Source organism: Dipodomys ordii, unplaced genomic scaffold (assembly GCF_000151885.1).
Source record: "Dipodomys ordii isolate 6190 unplaced genomic scaffold, Dord_2.0 Scaffold127, whole genome shotgun sequence".
NCBI lineage: Eukaryota > Metazoa > Chordata > Mammalia > Rodentia > Heteromyidae > Dipodomys > Dipodomys ordii.
In genome coordinates, this window is record NW_012267343.1 from 5,748,945 (window position 1) to 5,768,787 (window position 19,843).

Consider the following 19,843-nt stretch of genomic DNA (forward strand, 5'->3'; position numbering starts at 1 on the left):
GAGAGAGCTGTGGCGTTTCCCTACTGCCCCGTCGCCATCTTGGTCCCCCCTTCCTTGCAACCACATTTTGTGTCCTCTGTGGGAGGAGGAGCGTGGGAAAGTCTGATGTCCCCCTCCAAGCCTCAGCCCTCCTCCCTCTCCCTGCCCCCCCCCGACCACCATGTGCAGTGGGCTTTACTCCATGGGGGCCATCAACGAGTCAACTCTTTCTCCTTCTGGATCTCATTAACTGAGTGTGAAATACTGAACCACCTTGAACCTGTCCTTCCTTTTCCAGGGCTCTGAGCAATCGGGATGGTAACACCAAAGTTTGGATGTCCTAGATCAGCTCGGTGGCTGGTTCTGCTCAGACTCTCAGAACTCCACATAGAATTGTGCTCCAAAAACCACCAACCATCCTGGAAAAAAGCTCTCAATGATTTTTACTTATTTGACAGGTTGTTTGGCGCTGATAGGTTATTTACTCATCGATACATATTCATCGATCGTTTTCACGAGTGACCCATAATTTGAAAGAGATTTTTTTTTTAATTTCCAGGGCAACAACGAATCCTTGCAACCACAGTAAGGGGCGGGCTATTACAATCTATTTGTTCCAAAATAGAAATCGGAAACTCGGAAAAGGGTGACTCATGTAAGGGCACACTACGGGAGGAACAGTAATGTGGAGATTGAAACCTAAATTAAGAGTGCTCCCCAACCTCATATTCTTTCTAGGAAACATCATCCCCTCACATCTCTGTATGAGGTGTCTTAACAGATACCAGATCAAGTGCACTGGTGGAGCAATGTTCTCTACACTCAATCGACACACGCTGGGACCACTCTAGGGCTCAGTTCGTGAAAGAGAAGTTATACCCATCACTGCATCACACAGTGAACAGAAAGGAAGCAAATACCCCTCCCACCCCATCCATCCTCCTCAGTCAAGGACTTGTGCCTATGCCACTTATGAAGAAGAATCTTCTAGCATTTCAGCCCTGTAAAGTCTAATTCCCCTACCCCGTCTGTTATGTGGGGATGTTGAGACCAGAGAAGTAAGCTGCTGTTTCCATCTTTCTGAAAACTCAGCATCTGCACACCAGGTGAGACAGAGTCTCTTTCCAGGGCAAATCCCTGCTTCCTCTGCTAGCCCCAAGAATTCAGGGATTCATATGACCCTCAAGTCCCAAGGCTGATCCAGCCAGAGGTCAGAAGATGGAGAAAGGAGAAATGCATAGATTTATCCACTCATCTACACATGGCCCATGGCAATGAGGTGCAGGATGCCTTACCTCTGCTCCGCAGGGCTGTAGGTCTCTCCTCTCTGGCAGCTGCTCAGGGTGACAGGGTCAAAGTTGTCGAAGGAGCGGAGGGCCACCCCCGAGATGGCGACCAGGGGCGAACTGAAGCTCACACGTACCGCCTGGCTGTGGTAGAAGGGCTGGCTGAGGTCATGGACCACAGGGATAATCAGGGGATTGTTCCTGCAGCTCAGGACATGGAGGCCTGTCAGGGGAGACAGGCTCATTACTCAAGGCCAGGCACGCCCTCCCCAACGGGCCCTTCCTGAAGCCCCCAGACCCTTTCATGTCACTGCACAAAAGCACCATTGGGCGGCCAACGGGGATTTTGAGTTTGATTGAAAGTTTCTTTGTCTGCCTTTTTTTCCCCCTTGGTTCCAAATCTTTCCAATCCCCTCCCCCCCACCTCCCTGCCCCTTAAAGCTTTCTCTTCACCTAGCATCTAAAGTCCTTCTCCCTCCCCCAAATGGCCACCTTTGTCCAAGCATCTCGGGCTCTTACTCCCTCCTACATTGCCTCAGAGATTCACAGTTCAGGATAACTGCCTGGCTGGTCATAAAAGTGATGGGAATAATTCATAACCACAGGCCCTTCTCAGGGTGAAAAAGCCCACTGACATGGGTAATCTTCAAGCCCCAGGATGAGTCTTCTGAGGCATGGATTGCTATGCCCAATCTGCAGAGAAGAAAAACTGAGGTACTCAGGCTACACTACGTGTGACCTTTCAGATAGATGGACCACCACTGTGGTGCAGGTCAAGGACAATCCAAGACTGCCTCACACAAGAAGCACTCCACAGTCATGCGCATGCCTCCCTTGGTCTGGCAGCAGGTCCCCAGATTTAAAGAGGAAAACGCGGACAGTAAAATACATAGAGTGGGAGAGAAGAAAAGGGGATGGGGCCGAATGGAATGTGCAAAAAAAGAGAGCTAGCTAGGTGGTCCTGGGTTTCAAGGTTGGTTTAGCCACGTTCTGATGAGGAGATTCTAATAAACGCCTAAAACTCCATTTCTATGTCTGGGAAACCCGGTGATCCTATCAGTGTCCTGGCGGCTTTGCTCGGATGGAAGGATTTCTCCATTGTGGACACGTAAAGGCTTACTTGCTGCCTTTTCTCTGTTCATCTCTCAGGTCTCTGCAACCTGTGCTGGGGATGTGAGGATGCGGAGGACAGGAACATACAGTATGGAGGGACTGGTAGCAAGAGCCAAGAGGTTTCTGGGGAGCCAGACTTCTCCCCCTCTCCGCTGCGAAGCCTTTCCTCAGAGCCCTTTGCTGAGCCAAAATGACTATCAAAATATTTGCTTCTCACTTTGGGAAATTTCCCAGGAATCCAGATAAATCCAGAGGGGTTTTCTTTCTCTTCCTTATTTATATGTCTGCACCCTCCCCCTACCTTTAAAACGACTGAATAAATAAACATGAAAACAAAACATCTTCCCTTCTCCCTTGGCTTCTACCTGACCCTGAAGTGACCCCTTGTCTGCTTGCTTCTTAAGGGGTTTTGAAATGAGCTCTCTGTGGAATGGTGTGGGCACAGCTTTGAAGTCCAAGCTCCAGTGCTGGCCCGGAATTCCAAACACTTGGATGGGTTACCCAGATCTCTCTAGGGTAGGCTGGAAAAGAGAGGGTGTAAAAGGAATTTCTTAGTGAGAATAGGAAGTCATGATTGCTAGGCTTCTTTCAAAGGGCATTATAGTGACACAATAGTGTTAGTATCTCCTTCTGACCTTAACACGGGCATCATTGCATTGTGCCTGTGAAAACAGAGATGCTGAGAGGTTAAAAGAAAATCTGCTAACACTTTCTAAGAGAGGGAGGGAGGAATAGGTATGGGATTCAAATTCTGGTCCCTTTCCTCAATACTGTGGAGCATATAGACATGTGGAGAGAGGGAGGGAGTGGACAAGGGACAGTTATTATCCCTGCTCTCCCACCTGACTCAGGGCTCAGGGTAGATTCCTGAGAGGTAAGACCTGATTCTGATTCCCCACCCACTTGCCCATTTCTGAACTCAATAGAATTTTTACTTTCCATGATCCCACAGGGAGCTTGGGGGGGGAGTGAGAGTGAGAGAGAGATTGAGCGAGTGAGTGAGCGAGAAAGAGAGAAAGACAGAAAGAGAGAGAGGAGAGAGAGAGGGTGTGTGTGTGTGTGTGTGTGTGTGTGTGTGCTGGTGATATGATCACCATTTGGGGGGGAAGTTCTCACAGAAACCTCTGGTTATGTTTTTGAACCCTGAGTACTCATTCAAAACTTGTGTGACCTGAGATCACTCCCACCTCTCCATGGGTTGTAGAGCTAACATGGCTGATAGCTCTTTCTTAGTCTCCTTCCCAGTAGTGTCTTTGGAGGATCCTGGGGGATGCACGAGGTTAAAGCTATCTGACAAAAGGGCTTTGCCATTGACTCCTTGTCTGTATACCTACCAAATCCATGTTTCTCTGCATCAGCTACATTTTTGATTGAGGCAAACAGAATGTCCAAGAGTAAAGAAGCAAAAAGACAAAAAGGTAAGGAAGAGATCATGCCTAGCTCATCCTCACATCCACCCATGGCACATGAGTGGAAGCAGGTAAACAGCGAGAGGTAGGCTCAGGAAAAGATGCTTGCCTAGATCGTGGCTCTGGTCTTTGGTATCTAGTAACTGCACGCTGATGGTCTCTTGCTTTTGGTCTCCATAGTATGTCCCATCAGTCACCAAGTGGACAATGACAGCTGTAGCAACCATTGGCTGAGAGAAATATGTCTGAAATAGAGAAGACATGAGAAAGTCACTTAGGAGCTTAGCCACATGGAAAGGAAGCAACCACTCTGGGGTGGATCTGGGGGCAATCTTCCTCCAATTCAGGAATTAGCCCCAGACAGGAAGGAGAAAGCATGACTCACAGACTCTGAGATTAGAAACCCTGCTTCAGTCCTGGGTTTGCTTCCACTTAGCTGTTGATGCTGAGTGGAGAGCTGGGCTTAAGTTTCCTCCAGCGTTAGCCTGTAACTAGGCATCAAAGCAATGGAGCAAAAAAATATACAAGGCCCTTATATGTCTGTGAGAGTTTAAAGTAAATCAATGATACATAGATTAAATAAATAAAATTTATGAATCTTTTTTTTGTCAGTTGTGGGGCTTGAACTCTGGGTTTGGGCGCAGTCTGTGCGCTCTTCAGCTCAAGGCGAGTGCTCTACCACTTGAGCCACAGCACCACTTCTGGTTTTCTAGTGGTTTATTGGAGATAAGAGTCTCACAGAGTTTCCTGCCCCAGCTGGCTTTGAACTGTGATCCTCAGATCTCAACCTCCTGCATAGCTAGGATTATAGGCATGAGCTACCGGGGCACCCAGCTAAAATTTATAATCTTTAATCAGGACTACATAAGCTAACATGTGACAGGTGCTACATAACAGGAGGTCAAACAGGTGTAGAGCTAGAAGCAAAAAAAAAAGTCATTTTTCCCCCTTTGGAGATCAGTGGAGTCTTCATGGAAGAAATTCTGAAGGCCTGGAGTACAAATGAAGCCTTAGGAGGCAGTGAGTGAAAATAATCATCTCCAAAGTTACCACTCAGTTTGGTGGTTAGCTTGAGATGCCATGGCTCTTAAAACTTAAGCTTCCCTATTTCATGTACATGTTCAAAAATAGAGCGATGAAGCCTGTTGAAATTTTAAGAAGGAGGGGAATCTAACGTACACTGTAAGATTCTAACTATATATTACAATGTCACAACATCCCTGCTGTGCAACTAATATGTGATAATAAAAACATTTTTTAAAATCATGGGCTTACCTGGAGCCAGAAAGAGGTCTGAGAGACCTGGGAATATGGGTAACTGATGGTGCAAGGGTACCAGGCATGCTGGGAAATGCCTTCACTGAGGTCGATCACCTTGGTTCGACAGATCTAGAAGAAAGACATAACAACAACAAAAATCCATGAAATCTTAACTTGTCAATCTGTCTTAATACAAGAGTAAGTAGGGATGAAGAGACAAAAAAAATCTGTTCCAGGATCCCAGGTCCTAAAGTAGGTAGTCCCTGATGCTGTAAAGAAAGGAAGAGATGATCAATTTGGGGGTCAGAGGTGACAGGGACAAATTCTGCAGGAGCTGACATTGAAGATAGGTCTGGAAGACATTATGGAGAGAACAACAGAAGTGCAGGCCCAGAGGAAAGCAGAAATTCAGAATGACTAGGTGGTGATAAATTGCCTGATCACACCAAAGCTCTGAAAAAGTGGCAAAAAAAGAAAGTGGAGGGATTTGAAGTCACAAAGGCTTGAGTCTCAAGCAAATTGTTTTAGAACAAGTGTGCAAATTGTGCTGTGGCCTATAGTAGTGATAAGGAGAAGGCTATGAGTGCAAGAGCCATTGGTTTTTATAACTAAAGAAAATCAGTTCCATTACTTTACATACACATTCACATGTACAAGCATACATATTCACACCTACACCTACACACACATACACACACACACAAACACACACACACATCTTCAGTGACAGCCAAGGCCGAAGACCACTGAGAGAAACAGGAAGTTTTCAAACTTAAGAGTTTATGCATCAAGTGTCATTTGTTGATTGATTCATTCATTCAAAATGGTACTTAAATTGATGGCTATTTATCAAACCTCTGGGATATAAAAGTGGGCAAGACAGATGTTAAGGGCAGAGAGATAGCTTAGTACACATATACTAAGTAATTATATACATACAGAGAACAACTGAGCTCTTGAGATTGGCTGAAGGTTATCCCAAACTGTTCTCTAACACATGATGTGACTCTTCCCTCAAAACCTCTCTGTGAAGCTGGGTGCCAGTGGCTGCCATCTGCAATCCTAGTTATTCAGGAGGCTGAGAGCTGAGGATCACAATTCAATGTCAACTCTGGCAGAAAATAATCTGTGAAACACTTAATTAACCAATTAACCAGCAAAAAGCCAGAAGTGAGGTGTGGTTCAAGTGGTAGAATGGTAAAATGTCAGCCTTGAGCAAAAGCCAAGCAAGAGTGCAAGGTCCCAAGTTCAAGCTCTAGTACTGGAACAAATAATTTCCCTGTAAACCCTGGGTCTGTCATTTCACATCTCCATTTCATAGGTCAAGCATCTGAGAAGTAAGGCTGATCCAAAGAGTGTTAAGGAACTGAAAATCTATGAAAAAGAGTAGCAAGACAATCTATTCTCAACCAGAATAAGCAAACCGGAAAACATATAAAATAAATACATAAATAAAAAAGCAAATAGAAAAGCACATTTATTTACAAGAATCAAAGATGTCCATTCTTGAAGTACATATAAAAATATCCATACTATAACAAAGGATTGGGAAGTATCTAAATTTTCATCTTTTGGAAGTGGTTCTATGATATATGAAATGTTCATGTGTCCGAATTACATCGGGTAAAAGAATATTAGAAGGAATTAGCTAGATTCATACTCAGATGATACTAAAATACACAGGGATGATATTAAAATATTGAACACTTGGCCCAGGCTAATCACAACAAAAGGTCTAGTAATGCGTTCAAAGTCACCAACACAGAGAGATGGTAAAAACACAACACTGAGTGACAAAAATAAAGTATCAAGAGCTAGGTAATTATAATGCCATCAATATAAAAGATATCACACAGGGGCTGGGAAGGTGGCTCAGTGGTAGAGCTCTTGCCTTGCATGCATGAGGTTCGATTCCTCAGCACCACATAAGCAAAAAGAAAAAAGCCGGAAGTGGCGCTGTGGCTCAAGTGGTAGAGCGCTAGCCTTGAGCTGAAGAGCTGAGGGACAGCATCCAGGCCCAGAGTTCAGGCCCCATGACCGGACCCCCCCCCAAAAAAAATAAAAAGCTCACACAAAACAAAACTCTATGTTGCCCAGGGATTCATAAGAATTAAAAATGTCAGGGGAATAGTAAACATCTAATTCAGGGTGGCCATTGCTTCTGTGTCTCAAGGAAGGGAATTGTTAGTAGAAGCTGGGGATAAATGGGGTGTAACTCTATCTGTAGTTGTGTAATTCTCTTACAGAAAGAGACTGGAAGCAAGTAGAACAAAATTTGCATAGCTGTCAACTCTAGGTAGCGTACACACCTGCTGTATAGTGTGAACATCTGTAAGCACAGGTGTTTGGGGTTTACCTTATTCCATGTAATTTTATGATTTATAAAATAAAGTAATGAAACTCCTCCAGGCAGGAATGGAGGTGCATATCTGCTGTCGTAGCTACTCGGGAGGCTGAAGCAAGACCACCTGAATCAAGGAATTTCAAGGCAGCCTGGACAGCATAGCAAAACTTAGTCTCTTAAAACCAAAGAAAATCACTGTAAACTCTTGACTTATACAACCATGAAAAGTAAACGTAAAATGACTTGCATAAACTCCCTTAACAATGTGTTCCTGTGTAACAGGCTCCATCGAACTAAACATGGTCTATAGCCAACCCCTCTTGGCATCATCAATGAACATATCGTCTGCAAAGGTTCATGAATCCAAATGCCCCTCTTTCTATCATCGTCTAGGGATAATTATATCTTTTAGGCCGTCTAAGAAAACACCAATTCTTTGTTCTGTTTGCAGAAGTGAAAAGTTACTTATCCATCAAAAAATATATGCTACATGGTCATCTAAAATGGCAAGCATCAAATGCTTCCTTTTTTAAATGAACTACCTGGATAATTCTCTATAGTAAAGTTACAAAAAAAAATACAGAGATAGCTGGGTACCAGTGGCTCATACCCATAATCCCAGCTATTTAGGAGGCTGAGATCTTAGAGTCACTGTTTCAAAGCCAGTATGGACAAGAAAGTCAGCAAGACTCTTATCTCCATTTAGTCAATAGAAAACTAAAAATGGAGCTGTGGCTCAAGGTGGTAGAACACTAGCCTTGCACAAAGAAAGATCAAGGCCTGAGTTCAAGCCCTATGACCGACAAAAAGAAGGAAAATAGAGTTCCATACACCTTTCACCTAGATTCCCTCATATTTTCATCTTCATCGAGGGAATTTTTTTCAAACCTCAGAGGAAGATAAGTCATACAAACAACTGTGAAGAATCACCATGTCATGTAAAGAGGTGAGCTGTAACATTGGTTTTGGATGAATGAGACCTGGTTCTAGTTGGTGCTGGCTTTGAGATATCATTACAGGCAGGTTATCCTGAATCTTTGGGATTCAGGTGGCTCTTGCACATTTGAATTTTGGATTAGCCATAGATTGCCAAAGTATCTTCCATGGGTTCTCATGGGTGCCTGGATATGTTGACCTCTGGCTCAGGATGTGGAAGGTCTACTTGGTTTCTGTTCTACTACCTTAGGCTGATCATCTTGATTCCTCTTTTGTATACCAAAGCTGCCTTGTAATATTTCATTTCAGAAAAGAGTTTTACTGCTTTAAAAATAGAAAAACTTAGTAGCTGTCAAAGTTCCCCTCATCCTGGCTCTAGGAATCAGTCCATCTTAGGAATACAGTATTGGTTCCCTGAGTCTTAGTGTCAATATGCTAAGGAGCACACAGGTGCCAAGTCTCACCCATCCTCTTGTCTAAGAATTAGGCACAGATACATTGGTTTTAGTCTGTAGAAGCCAATATCAAGGAGGCCAAGGATAGAACATAGCTTCTTTAATGGGCTGGAAGACATTTTTGTTTATTTTATTTTTTTCAAAAACAACTGGGACCAGGTTTAGGCAGAGGCTGCCAGAGGATTGTGTTTCACTTTACAACAGTGCGAGACTTTGCATAAACTATCTACGGCATTTGAAATCCAGGCCAGCAATTCGACATGTATCGTTTAGGAATGCTTTCCTCTGTGTTCTTAGCTGTCTGTCTCCCAGCCGATGGTGGCATAGCATATCTCTGAGTATGGGTCTTGGAAGTGGAGGGAGGGGGGTGTTCTTATCTCTGCATCTTAAGCATTCATGGTCAGAGAATTTGCCAACATGAACAAAGCCTTCTTACTGCTTAAATACGATTTCCTCTTATCTCGTCAGTTCTATCAGCACTAGACAAGGCTTTTAGCAGAACATGCTGCTGTTATTTTATTCTCCTGTTTTCCTGGTTAGTTGTGTATTTGTTTCAGGCTGACTGCAATCTCACTAGGGACAGTCGAAGCAGATCAGAGAGGAAAGAACAAATCCAGCTGAATCTTGGCCCAAAGCCCTTGCTGATTTTCAAGTCATTTCTGTTCTTGGGGAGGTGGAGGAAAAGGGAGATGTGAATCTTCATAAGTCTCCTGCTTTTGTGAATAGGTCATACACTTGCGCATTTAGCACCCCTTAATTGAAGAGGAATGGCATGCTGGGGTCCGGAGTGCTGCGAGAGGGAAAAGGGCCTCACAGATACTGCAGGCTGGCTAACTGAATAAAGGCATGGTCTCAAGATGACTGATGCGGTGGCCACAGTGTGTCCATCTCCCCACATTGAGGCAAATCCTGCTTCATAAGGCCTTACTGGGCAATGGAGGTTTTACTGAACACTTTGTGGGGGACACACAGGACAGTCACACTGCACACCCTGGAAGACTCTCCCCACCATCCACCCTGACATCTCATTCTCTCCATTCGTCTGCACATTCTTCCAGCTGCTCAAGTGTCACAGGCTCCAGGGATCTTCCAACTACTCCCAGACTCCTCTCTGATCCCAATATGAACATCTCCCTCACACAAGTCATGCAAAGCCCATTATGTTATCCCATCTATACTCCACCCTGCAACAAACCCTTCTAATGATCTAGCCTCAAGGATGGCATGGCACTGTACATAGTAACCTCTGTCCCCCTCTGTCATAGTAGGGTAAACACAACCTACTCCCTCCTTTCCCATTATTTGCTGTTTCGTAGAGCACATCAAGGGTGCTCTAGAACAGTAGGGTTTCCTGAAAGAGGTCAGTTCTCTAGAGCTACATTGTTCCTACTCCTGTGCTCACTTCAGCATTATTCAGGACAACTAAGATGGGGTAACAACCTACCTGTCCATCATCAATGCATTAATACATGCTGTGAAATTCTTAAAAGGGAAAGTAGGCTGGGAAGGTGGCTCAGTGGTAGAGTGCTTGCCTTGCATGCATGAGGCCCTGGGTTCGATTCCTCAGCACCACATAAGCAGAAAAAGCCGGAAGTGGTGCTATGGCTCAAGTGGTAGAGCGCTAGCCTTGAGCTGAAGAGCTGAGGGATAGCGCCCAGGCCCAGAGTTCAAGCCCCATGACCAGGGAGGGGAGAGGACAGTTTGGGGCGGAGAGACCATCCGACACCCACCTGTAACAAGTGTGGATCATGAAGATTTTATCCTCAAGTAAAATAAGCCACTTCTAGAAGGAGAAATACAGCATACATCCATTTATATAAAATGATCAAAGTCACAGAATCAAAGATGGAAAGGTGAGTGCCAAGAGTGGTGGGGAGAGGAATTGGGAAGCTGCTCACCAAAGAACATAGAGTTCAGTTGAGTGAGGCAAGTAACTCTAGACACCTGCCGTCAAACATTTTACCCACAGTTAATGCTGCTGCTTTATACACTGAATGAATTGTTGAGATTGCCTGTTGTGTTTTGACTACAGTAAAATGAAATTTCAAGAAAACCAAGTATGATTTTTAAATGACTGAAAAAATGGATACTCAAAATCTGGTACCAGTGGCCCAAGCCTGTAATTCTAGCTACTCAGGAGGCTCATATCTGATGATCACAGTTTGAAGTCAGCCTGAGCAGAAAAGTCCATGAGACTCTTATCTTCTATTAACTACTGAAAATTCAGAAGTAGAGTCATAATGCAAGTGGTAGAATGTCAGCCATGAGTAAAAAAGCTGAGGGGCAGGGCCCAGGCCCTGAGTTCAGCCTGAGCATTGACACACCAAAAAGCTGATCTTCAGTAATGAATGAATGAATTAATAAAAAATGATCAAGTTGAAGGAGATATGAAAGTATCTGTTTAGCCCCCAGCTGGAATTATTTGTTGTGTCTTCCATGTACATATAGCTCCTTTTATATACCTGAGTTATACCACTTGTCAAGTTAAATTATCATTGCTTAGTCTTGTCTAATCCCTTTAAAATAAAAAAATTTCCAAAGTGAGGACCATGTTTTATTTATCCACAAGTAAATCCCAGCAGATTCCCTAGCAGGTGGCTCCATGGTAGAGTGCTTGCCTCACATGCATAAGGCCCTGGGTTCAATTCCTTAGTACCACATAAGCAGAAAAAGCAGGAAGTAATGCTGTGGCTCAAGTGGTAGAGCATTAGCCTTGATCTGAAGAGCTGAGGGACAGTGCCCAGGCCCAGAGCTCATGACCAGAAAAAAAAAAAAAAAAAGGAACCTAGTGATTAATGCAGCAGCAACAGCATACATTGATTGTCTTTTCTAGACATTGTTTGAAAAGCTCTAAGGCCACTTTCCTAGTTGCCATATCCAGGAAAGACAATCAGAAGAGTAACTGCAGTCTTTTTGCTTTGTTTGTTTTTGTTTGAGCCTACTATTTGTACAAAGAGCTAGAGGAGTTCTTCCCTCCGAGCTTTGAGATCATTGGAAATCCAAGTTGGGATGGTATCCAAAATCTTTATGACAACTCTCACAACTGATAGACAGGGAAACAGGCCCAGATAGGAGGGAACAGGATGATCTGAAGAAGCACAGTTATCTCTATGGACTCTGTGAGGTGCCGGTAGCCATCCTGCAGAGGGCTTCTTCAAGAGTCCTGACTCTTGTCCATTTGGTTGTCCATTCAACATGCTGCCTGCCACTACATTACTAAACCCTCCTCTTTTGCAGAAGACTGTTTTCAATTAGAGGAGTTAACGATGTCTTGCTTTCAAAGGGTTTTTTAAATCCAGTTTATCTTCCACCCACACACAATGTACACAAAGCAAGGGGGAGGGAGGCGAAGGAGGCAGGGGGCGGGTGAAGGGGTGCTGGTATTTTTCCCACACAGGGACATGCCATGAGGTTTCCATTCAATTTTGATTTTACAGATTTCCATGCCTTTTTGTCAATCAAGGAGGGAGGAAGTGCCCCTTCAAAGCTCTGGCCTATCCTCTACCATTTCCTATTCTACTTAGAGAGACATGCAATGAGCCTAGCAGCAAAAGAGGTCAGGGGAAAAGGAGGGAGAGCCCAGGGGTGCACACTGACAATTACACTATGGTAACTTCCCAAGTGTGCGTGTGTGAACATGCACACACACACACACACACACACACACACACACACACACACACAGTATCAGGAAGTGTTTCCCAATATTTCTCTTTAGGATGGATTTTTACCCTCAAGCTTGCCATTCCCATGCCCAGTTATTTACCCTCAAGAATTACAAGGTTATCCAGCTGCTGATGGCTTATACCTGTAATCCTAGCTACTCAGGAAGCTGAGATCTGAGGCTTATGGTTTGAAGCCAGCCTGGGCAGGAAAGTATGTGAGACTTAGATCTCCAGTTAACTGGTGAAAAGTTGAAAGTGGAGGTGTAGCTCAAGTAGTAGAGTGCTAGCCTTGAGTGGAAAAGCTAAAGGACAAGGCCTAGTCCCTTAGATCAAGCCCCAATACTGGCATGAAATAATAATAATAATATAAAAATAACTTCAAAGTTAAAAAGGGTCAGAAGCTGGTTCCTTGATATGAGTCACCATCTCAATCCTGTAGATTGCAGGACAGAACGCTTGCTAGGATCATCCCCTCAGCTTGTGTTTGCAAAAGGCTGAGGAAACTGACACATAAACATACCTCTCTAGACCCAGCTTCATTTCTTCTCGGAGCTCCCTTTTAGGAGGGCAGTAGACCAGCTACTAAATGGTCTACAAGAACAGGATGCTGTCCATGTGTAATCTCGTGTCACCTCCATAATGACTGAGTGAATAAGCATTTTTGTCCCCATTTGAGAGACTAGGACTTTTGACATTTGAGAAGACATTGGTCTAACCAAACCTAAACTGGCCTGACCTAATGCCTCCTCCATCCCAGTAAGGCTTGCTGGATGTCATGAAACCACATTTAGTTTCTTGCCTTTCCCTCTGTCACTCTTTGTATGTGCTTCAAGGATAGTGACCATGCCTGGTTTATTTCTTTCTGATTGGAGTCTTTCTCAGTCACCGGGTAGAGCTTAGCAAATACTGTCAATATTGAACTGATGTGGCTTTTCCAAGGCTATATAAGCTACCCACTGGTCATGCATTTGATCTAGGAGTCCAAGTCACTGATAGGCCTAGACTTAGGTGCAGAGTGGATGCTGATAATAATTGTATGGGGCAAGGTTATTGAGTAATGGAAGATATTACAGCCAGTCAACCACTTCAAGCTCAAGATGATGTATAATTAATATGATGTAAACAAAAAAATTGTTTCCCCAATAATTTCTCCAATAAATAAAATATACCACAGAGCCTGTTTGAATCCATTATTTCATTTAATCCTTAAACTATCATGAATAAAAAGGATTTTGTTATCTATATTTTCCAGATAAGAAATTGAGGTTAATGGCTAATTCAGTTCTTGAATCCACTGGACCAGTTAAAAACGAAACAAAACAAAACTGTAATGTCAGTGCTACCATTCCTGATCCTTTGTCTACAACACACACTACCAATTAAACCCTTATTTCTTTCTCCTTTAGTGTCAGTTTCTAAGTCTATCAAAGCAAAGCATTATGGATACTCACTCATACTTGGTTAGAACTGACCTGGGCAATGAATTCTACTTGTAGGTCTTGAACTTGACCAAGTTTATTGGGGCCAAGACTTAGGCTTTACCTGTTACATCTTCTACTAATAAGAGTAGAGGAACACCATAAATAGATACCCAGTAAATATTAGTTGGACAAAATAACTAATGACCATGAATGGTAAATTACCTGCCTCGTCTCAATTAATACATCTGAGCAAATGCTACTCAAATATTCTGATTCTTGATTCCCATTGTCTGATGTGTGCTCTAGACCTTTCCTACCTGGGTTTCTTGCCAATTGCTGTTCTCTTCCTTAGTTGTCTTTTCTGTCCCTTATTCCAGACTGACTCACTGAACACAGAAATCTCAAAGACAACCAAGGGTTAAAAGAAACACAACATATCACACACACACACACACACACACACACACACACCACACCAACACCCTCCAATCCCCCTCCTCCAACCTTCTTTTTACACACTTAATAACAATGAAAAAGAAAGGAGAGGAGGGAGGGGGTGCTGGCTTTCTTTCACCAACCATTAGAAACAATTATCACTTTCCCCAGGCCTCCGGAGCAGCTTTCCCTTTGATGCTGGCTTTAAAGAGCTAGAGGGGAGGGGGAGGGGTGATCGCCTTTCTTTCAATTTGAGGATTTATTATTTGGCATGGACAGACAACCAAGCAAAGAAGCATTTCCTGTGTACAGGGTGAGTGGACAGGACAGAGAATTGACTCTTTTCTCCCTCAAAGTTTGGGAAGTCACAGCAGATCTCCCAACCTCTATCCAGAGGCCACTTGAAGATAAGAGAACTTGACATTGGATAGCTTCCAGCCTTGGAGCTTAACTATGGGCTGATTAGCACCTCATTGTCCTGGAAATCTGTCCCTAACACATTATATACTTCTTGAGGTTTCTAATGCCCTCCAAACCTGCACCTCCCTACAGATCTGAAATCCTTCTTTTTGGAGGTGCAAACCTTGGACTTCATCAAATGATCATGATCACTCAGGATGTGACTCACAAGCCAGGAGCCTGTGGCTCACACCTGTAATCCTAATTACTCAGGAGGCTGAGATCTGAGCATCATAGTTCAAAGCCAGTTTAGGCAGGAAAGTCTTTGAGATTTTTATTTCCAATTAATCACCAAAAAGCCAGAAGTGGAGCTTTGGCTCCATTGGTAGAACAGTAGCTTTGAGCAAAAAGAGTTCAGGAACAGCACCCAGGCCCTGAGTTCAGGATAGGTCCCAGGATTGGCATGCATACATGTTCACGTGCATGCAAGCAGTGCACACACACACACACACACACACACACACACACGTGCGGTGAAGACATCTTTATTCTACAGTATATTAACATACTTAACCTGTTGTATACTAAATCTTGTAGAGGAAAGAAACTTTCAGAATCATAGAATTTATTCTGGGGACTGCTCATTCAATTGTTTAATTGTATCGATATATGATTGTATATTTCTGATGCAAAGAAATTAGATGTCTCAATCTAAGAAAAAAAGCTTACATTGAAGGCCTACCACAGTATCCACAAAAGCTTCTGTGTTCCAAGCCTAGAATCCCCACATTGCTATGAAGCCACTATTACTATCCTCCTCTCTGCCCTGAAGATACGGAACCTGAGGCTGAGAACTGATTGGTAGCATGCCAATGTTACACCTGTCAGGAGCAGGTGGTTCATTCTGGGTCTGAACCCTGTCTGTGTTAGTCCAAGATCCCTATCCCCATTCTGAGGGACGGGCAAGGAAAATGAGGACCACACAGGGTAACAAGGATGACAGTCAGGCATGTTCCTCTCTCAGCTCACCCCATTCCTCCTGGCATAAAGGGTGGTTCATGCTCCATATTCAATAAATTATCCCAACAGCCATAGCAGTAATCACTGAAAAGTGATGCCAGATCCCAATTTATATCATGGACAGTGTTAGTTCTCACATTTCTACCACCCCCCTCACGCTGCCCCAGGGGGTTGGTACTATCTCCCCGTGTTTTAAGTCCAGAGGAGCCAGGGACACTGAGCTGAGCCCATTCTGGGACACTTGTTTGTGAGAAGGCAGTAGGCAGGGGGCTCAGACTCCTCCAGCTAGTAAATCCTCTAACAAGGGAGAATGATTAGTGTCGGATGTGGCGGTGGGCTTTTGTGCTGCTGACAACTGCTGCCATGAAAGGCCTGTCCAGGCTCATTTCACAGGGGCCTCACAGGCCTTCCCTAATTATGCCATTCACTAGTCACCCAGGCCCGCCTCTGAACTCCTGACCCAGCCGTGAAAGACTTGGGATCTCATTACTAATCTTCTTAAGCCACCTAGTTCTCCAAAATACAGCCATTTAAGTTGGAGGACCAGGCTTTGGGGGGTGGAAGGTGGGAAAAGGGAAATCCCAGCTTAAAGACTTCTCATGATACAGCCATCTTCCTTCTCCGGAGCCAGTGGCCCTAGTCACAGGACAGCTGGTTGGCATGGGCAGTGTGGCTCAGTGCTGGGCAAGTCTTGCCATGGGTCTGTGGCTGAGCACTGGAGGCTGGGGCAGATACACTTGGATAGGAAAAGGAAGGGCATCTGGGCCCACCCGTTGGTAATTTCAGGGGTGCCAGTGGGGGATAAGGTCTGTGTTTGTTTTAATTATTATTATTGTTGTGAAAAGGGAGGGAAAAAATACAGAAACTGTTAACATCTGGAGGTGGCTGTCCAGCTTACGTAATCGCCTGTAGCAGAGGAGGAACACAGGATCCCTGGCCAGATGGTCAGTGATGACTACACAGCTCATGTGCCACCTCCAGGAGTTAAGATGCTGATTGGACTGGGTGAGTGGGAGATAGGGCCTTGCTGGTAGGGAGAAGGGAAAGAGGCAGGGGTTGCTTACGGAAAAATCCAGTACTATGTTTGCACTTTCACATTTTTTCAAATGTTTGTCTTTCTGAATCTCCCTCATTGATTTGCTCATTCAGTAGTAAGCATATACTTAGTCTGTATTCTACGCTGGGATCTTCATTCTCTTAGTCCATGTGAGAAAACAATGGATCCCAGAGGAAAATACCAAGAGATATTTAAAATGTTTTCCTTCTAAATTGCTCCCAGAGCCATAGGACAAGTAGAGCAGAGCATTTAAGCAAGCAATTCTTGCAGAAAAATGAGGCAAGTTCTGTGTTCAAGCCTTGCATAATGAGGGATAAACACAGACAAAGCAAAATGCTGAAGCAATCTATGCCTGAAGGCCAGGTTTGAAGTGCAAAATCTTTGTGTCAAGTGGTCTTTGGAAATCAAGAGCTAAAATTAAAAACACTAAAGAAAGGGAGAATTGGGCTGTAGTTGAGCCATGACAGACCAGTTTCTTAAATGATGTCAACAGTGGAAGTATGAAGGAGGATGTTCAAGACGCTACTGGCTGCTGCAAACAGCTCCCAGCATAGTATCTTTTAAAAGCTACATTGCTAATTTTTGTATTTCCAAATCTCTTTCCTCACATTTATACTGAATGGAACAAGTTAAATTTCTGGATCAGATCAACAGGGCACAGTCAGCTTCCACAGAGTGTACACTCAATTCTAGATAGGAACTCCAAGCTCCTACCAGAAGTAGGCAAAAGTTCTACAAACATGGTAAAATTTTATCTCAGAACCCTGAACCACTGCCAGTTCTAGAACAAGATCTTGACAGAGTTCTAGACCATAATGCTGAGAAACAATAATTCTACAAAGCAATCCTTGATACCTGAGATTTAGACAAAGGTCAAAAATAGCCATCCAAAATGTTCTTCTTACTGGTCCTGTAGTGGGACCAGAAAACCACCAATTCTAGAGCAAAGTACAAGAATAAGGAGATCACTAAGACTTAACTAAAGCCACTCAGACTGGGGGTGAAGATCATTTGAAGTCACCATGTCTCTTTGTTCTCAGCCTTTTTGTGGGAGCCTCTGGATGCCTGTGGGTTAATCACCAAAGCATTACCACATCCAAGCTCCGTTCCTGGACACCTAAACCTTTGTTTAGGAATAGCTGAGTACTGGTTAATGGCTGTCTTGACCACACCGGCCTATTCAAGAAAGGTCAGAGAAGTGATCTTTCACTTAAAAACATCTGTGTCATGATAGAACAAAGATTTTCTCTCAAGTTCACAAAATGAGGATTCCTGCCCCCCACTCCAGGTTATTTGTTTGTTTGTTTGTTTCCTCCCACCTCTAGTTCTTCCAACTAATATCTCTCTGTGGCAGGTTGTATGTGAGATGAGGTGCAAGTCACATGACTTCTGTGAGCTCTGCTACATGCCAAGATGGTCAAGAAGAGAGGTGCCTTTACTTGTGGGTCCTGATCTTTACTTCAGATTTTGAGGTTCTCTGATAGGACCTGGGCTCTATTTGTTCCTGATAAGGATACAGGGATCTTTCTTTCTGAGTTGCTTCCAACTTAATTCTTCTTGAAAGAAAGCTGCAGAAGGTACCCCATAGTGATGTGTGCAAGATGCCAGGAGTTGCTGAAGCTGGCTTTCCAGCTTGAACAGGGACTCTCTCATGATTCAGGACCAGGGTGGCATTTCTCTCTGGCCTACCACATTAGATTTCAGAGTTTGGGGATCATACCATATTTGTAATGTACAAAAACTATGGGGGTTGGGGCTTTGTTCCTCAGGTACTCAGGGGACATGCTAACTTACATAGCCTGTCCACCCATAGGCTGAGTATTCTGAGGGACAAGAGCCTTCTGGAATGATGCCTTTCCTGCTGGTGGTCCTGGCCAGGGCAGTGCATATCTGTGCACACCATGTTGAAGCAGCGGCTCTGAAATGTGGTTCTTGGGATCTGCTGCACCATGATTTGAGATCCACAATGTGAACTCCTCCACAACCTTTCGTTGGCCATTTTCCTGACCCTTTTGTTCAGCAGTGGAAGGCACATGCATCTGAAGGTGACGAGGACATAAACTGGAACCTCAGACTCTGTACTTCACTGACTGCATCTTCTTGAACACAATGTCTTTTGAGAACTAAAAGAGCCTTTGCAAATGTTTGGACATCCTATACATGAAAGACATTCAATTAACTTTCACTCTTCATCTTTCCTTCCTTCCTGGCCTCCACTGAGAACCAGGCCTGGATTCAAAATGTAAACTCTCTGCCCAACCTCTTAGCCAACGACAGAATTCAGTTTTGTGAGTCTTAATTTATTTGTCTGTAAACCAGTGAATATTACAGAACCACTTTATGAGGTGGTTGGCAGGTTTAAAGGTACAAAGCCAGTATGAAGATCCTGACACAGAGCTACTATCCTGAGAATTATCCACATGCTTCTCGTCATTATCAGCTTATTATGAATGGGTTTTTATTTTATTGTCATTCATTATTACTTGCTATTATCTTTTAAAATTCTACATCCCTCTTCCCTTTTCCTTTTACTGCTCCTGTTTCCTTCTTGCTTTCTCTCTCCTTCATGCCTTCCTCACTGGACTCTCATTGGGAGATTTCTCTAAAGATGAAATGGCAGGCCTAGCACTTCTATCCATCCCACAAGGAGGGCCTCATCCAGACTTCATGTTTCCCCTAATCACAGGAGTCAAAGGGCTAGAACCTTTACCTTGAAGTCTGGTCTCCAACACCCCTCTTCCATTTTCTAGGCAGAAGTTGTTGGCAAGAGGGAGATTTATTCTTTAATATTTATCATGAGCCTTCTATGTGCCAGATGCTAGAACATACTGCAGGGGACACATCAAAGCACTTATCACCAGGGAGCTAACTTTCTGAGATGGAAGCAGATTCTGGAGGCATGAAGGAACAGAAGGAACGTAAGGTCATGGGTCAGAGGTCAGGGTCACCATTCAAGTCCTCTCCTTCCCCTAAAGGTGCTTACCTCACTTGTCCTGTGATGGGATTTCAGAAGTTGCTAACTACTATGATCACTCCAAGCTCTGACAGGTCTTAGACCCATGAG

At 43.9% G+C, this 19,843-nt stretch overlaps 1 protein-coding gene across 1 annotated transcript in view; it reads right to left on the bottom strand.

The window, feature by feature from the left end:
* Pappa (pregnancy-associated plasma protein A, pappalysin 1) overlaps positions 1–19,843 on the bottom strand; it is a 230,050-nt gene that overhangs the window by 61,815 nt on the left and 148,392 nt on the right. Inside the window, exons 12-14 of the mRNA XM_013030108.1 lie at positions 5,063–5,176; positions 3,897–4,032; positions 1,275–1,488 (exon numbers count right to left, since the gene is read on the bottom strand). Coding sequence (XP_012885562.1) covers positions 1,275–1,488; positions 3,897–4,032; positions 5,063–5,176 — 464 coding nt within the window. The remainder of the gene's footprint in view (positions 1–1,274; positions 1,489–3,896; positions 4,033–5,062; positions 5,177–19,843) is intronic.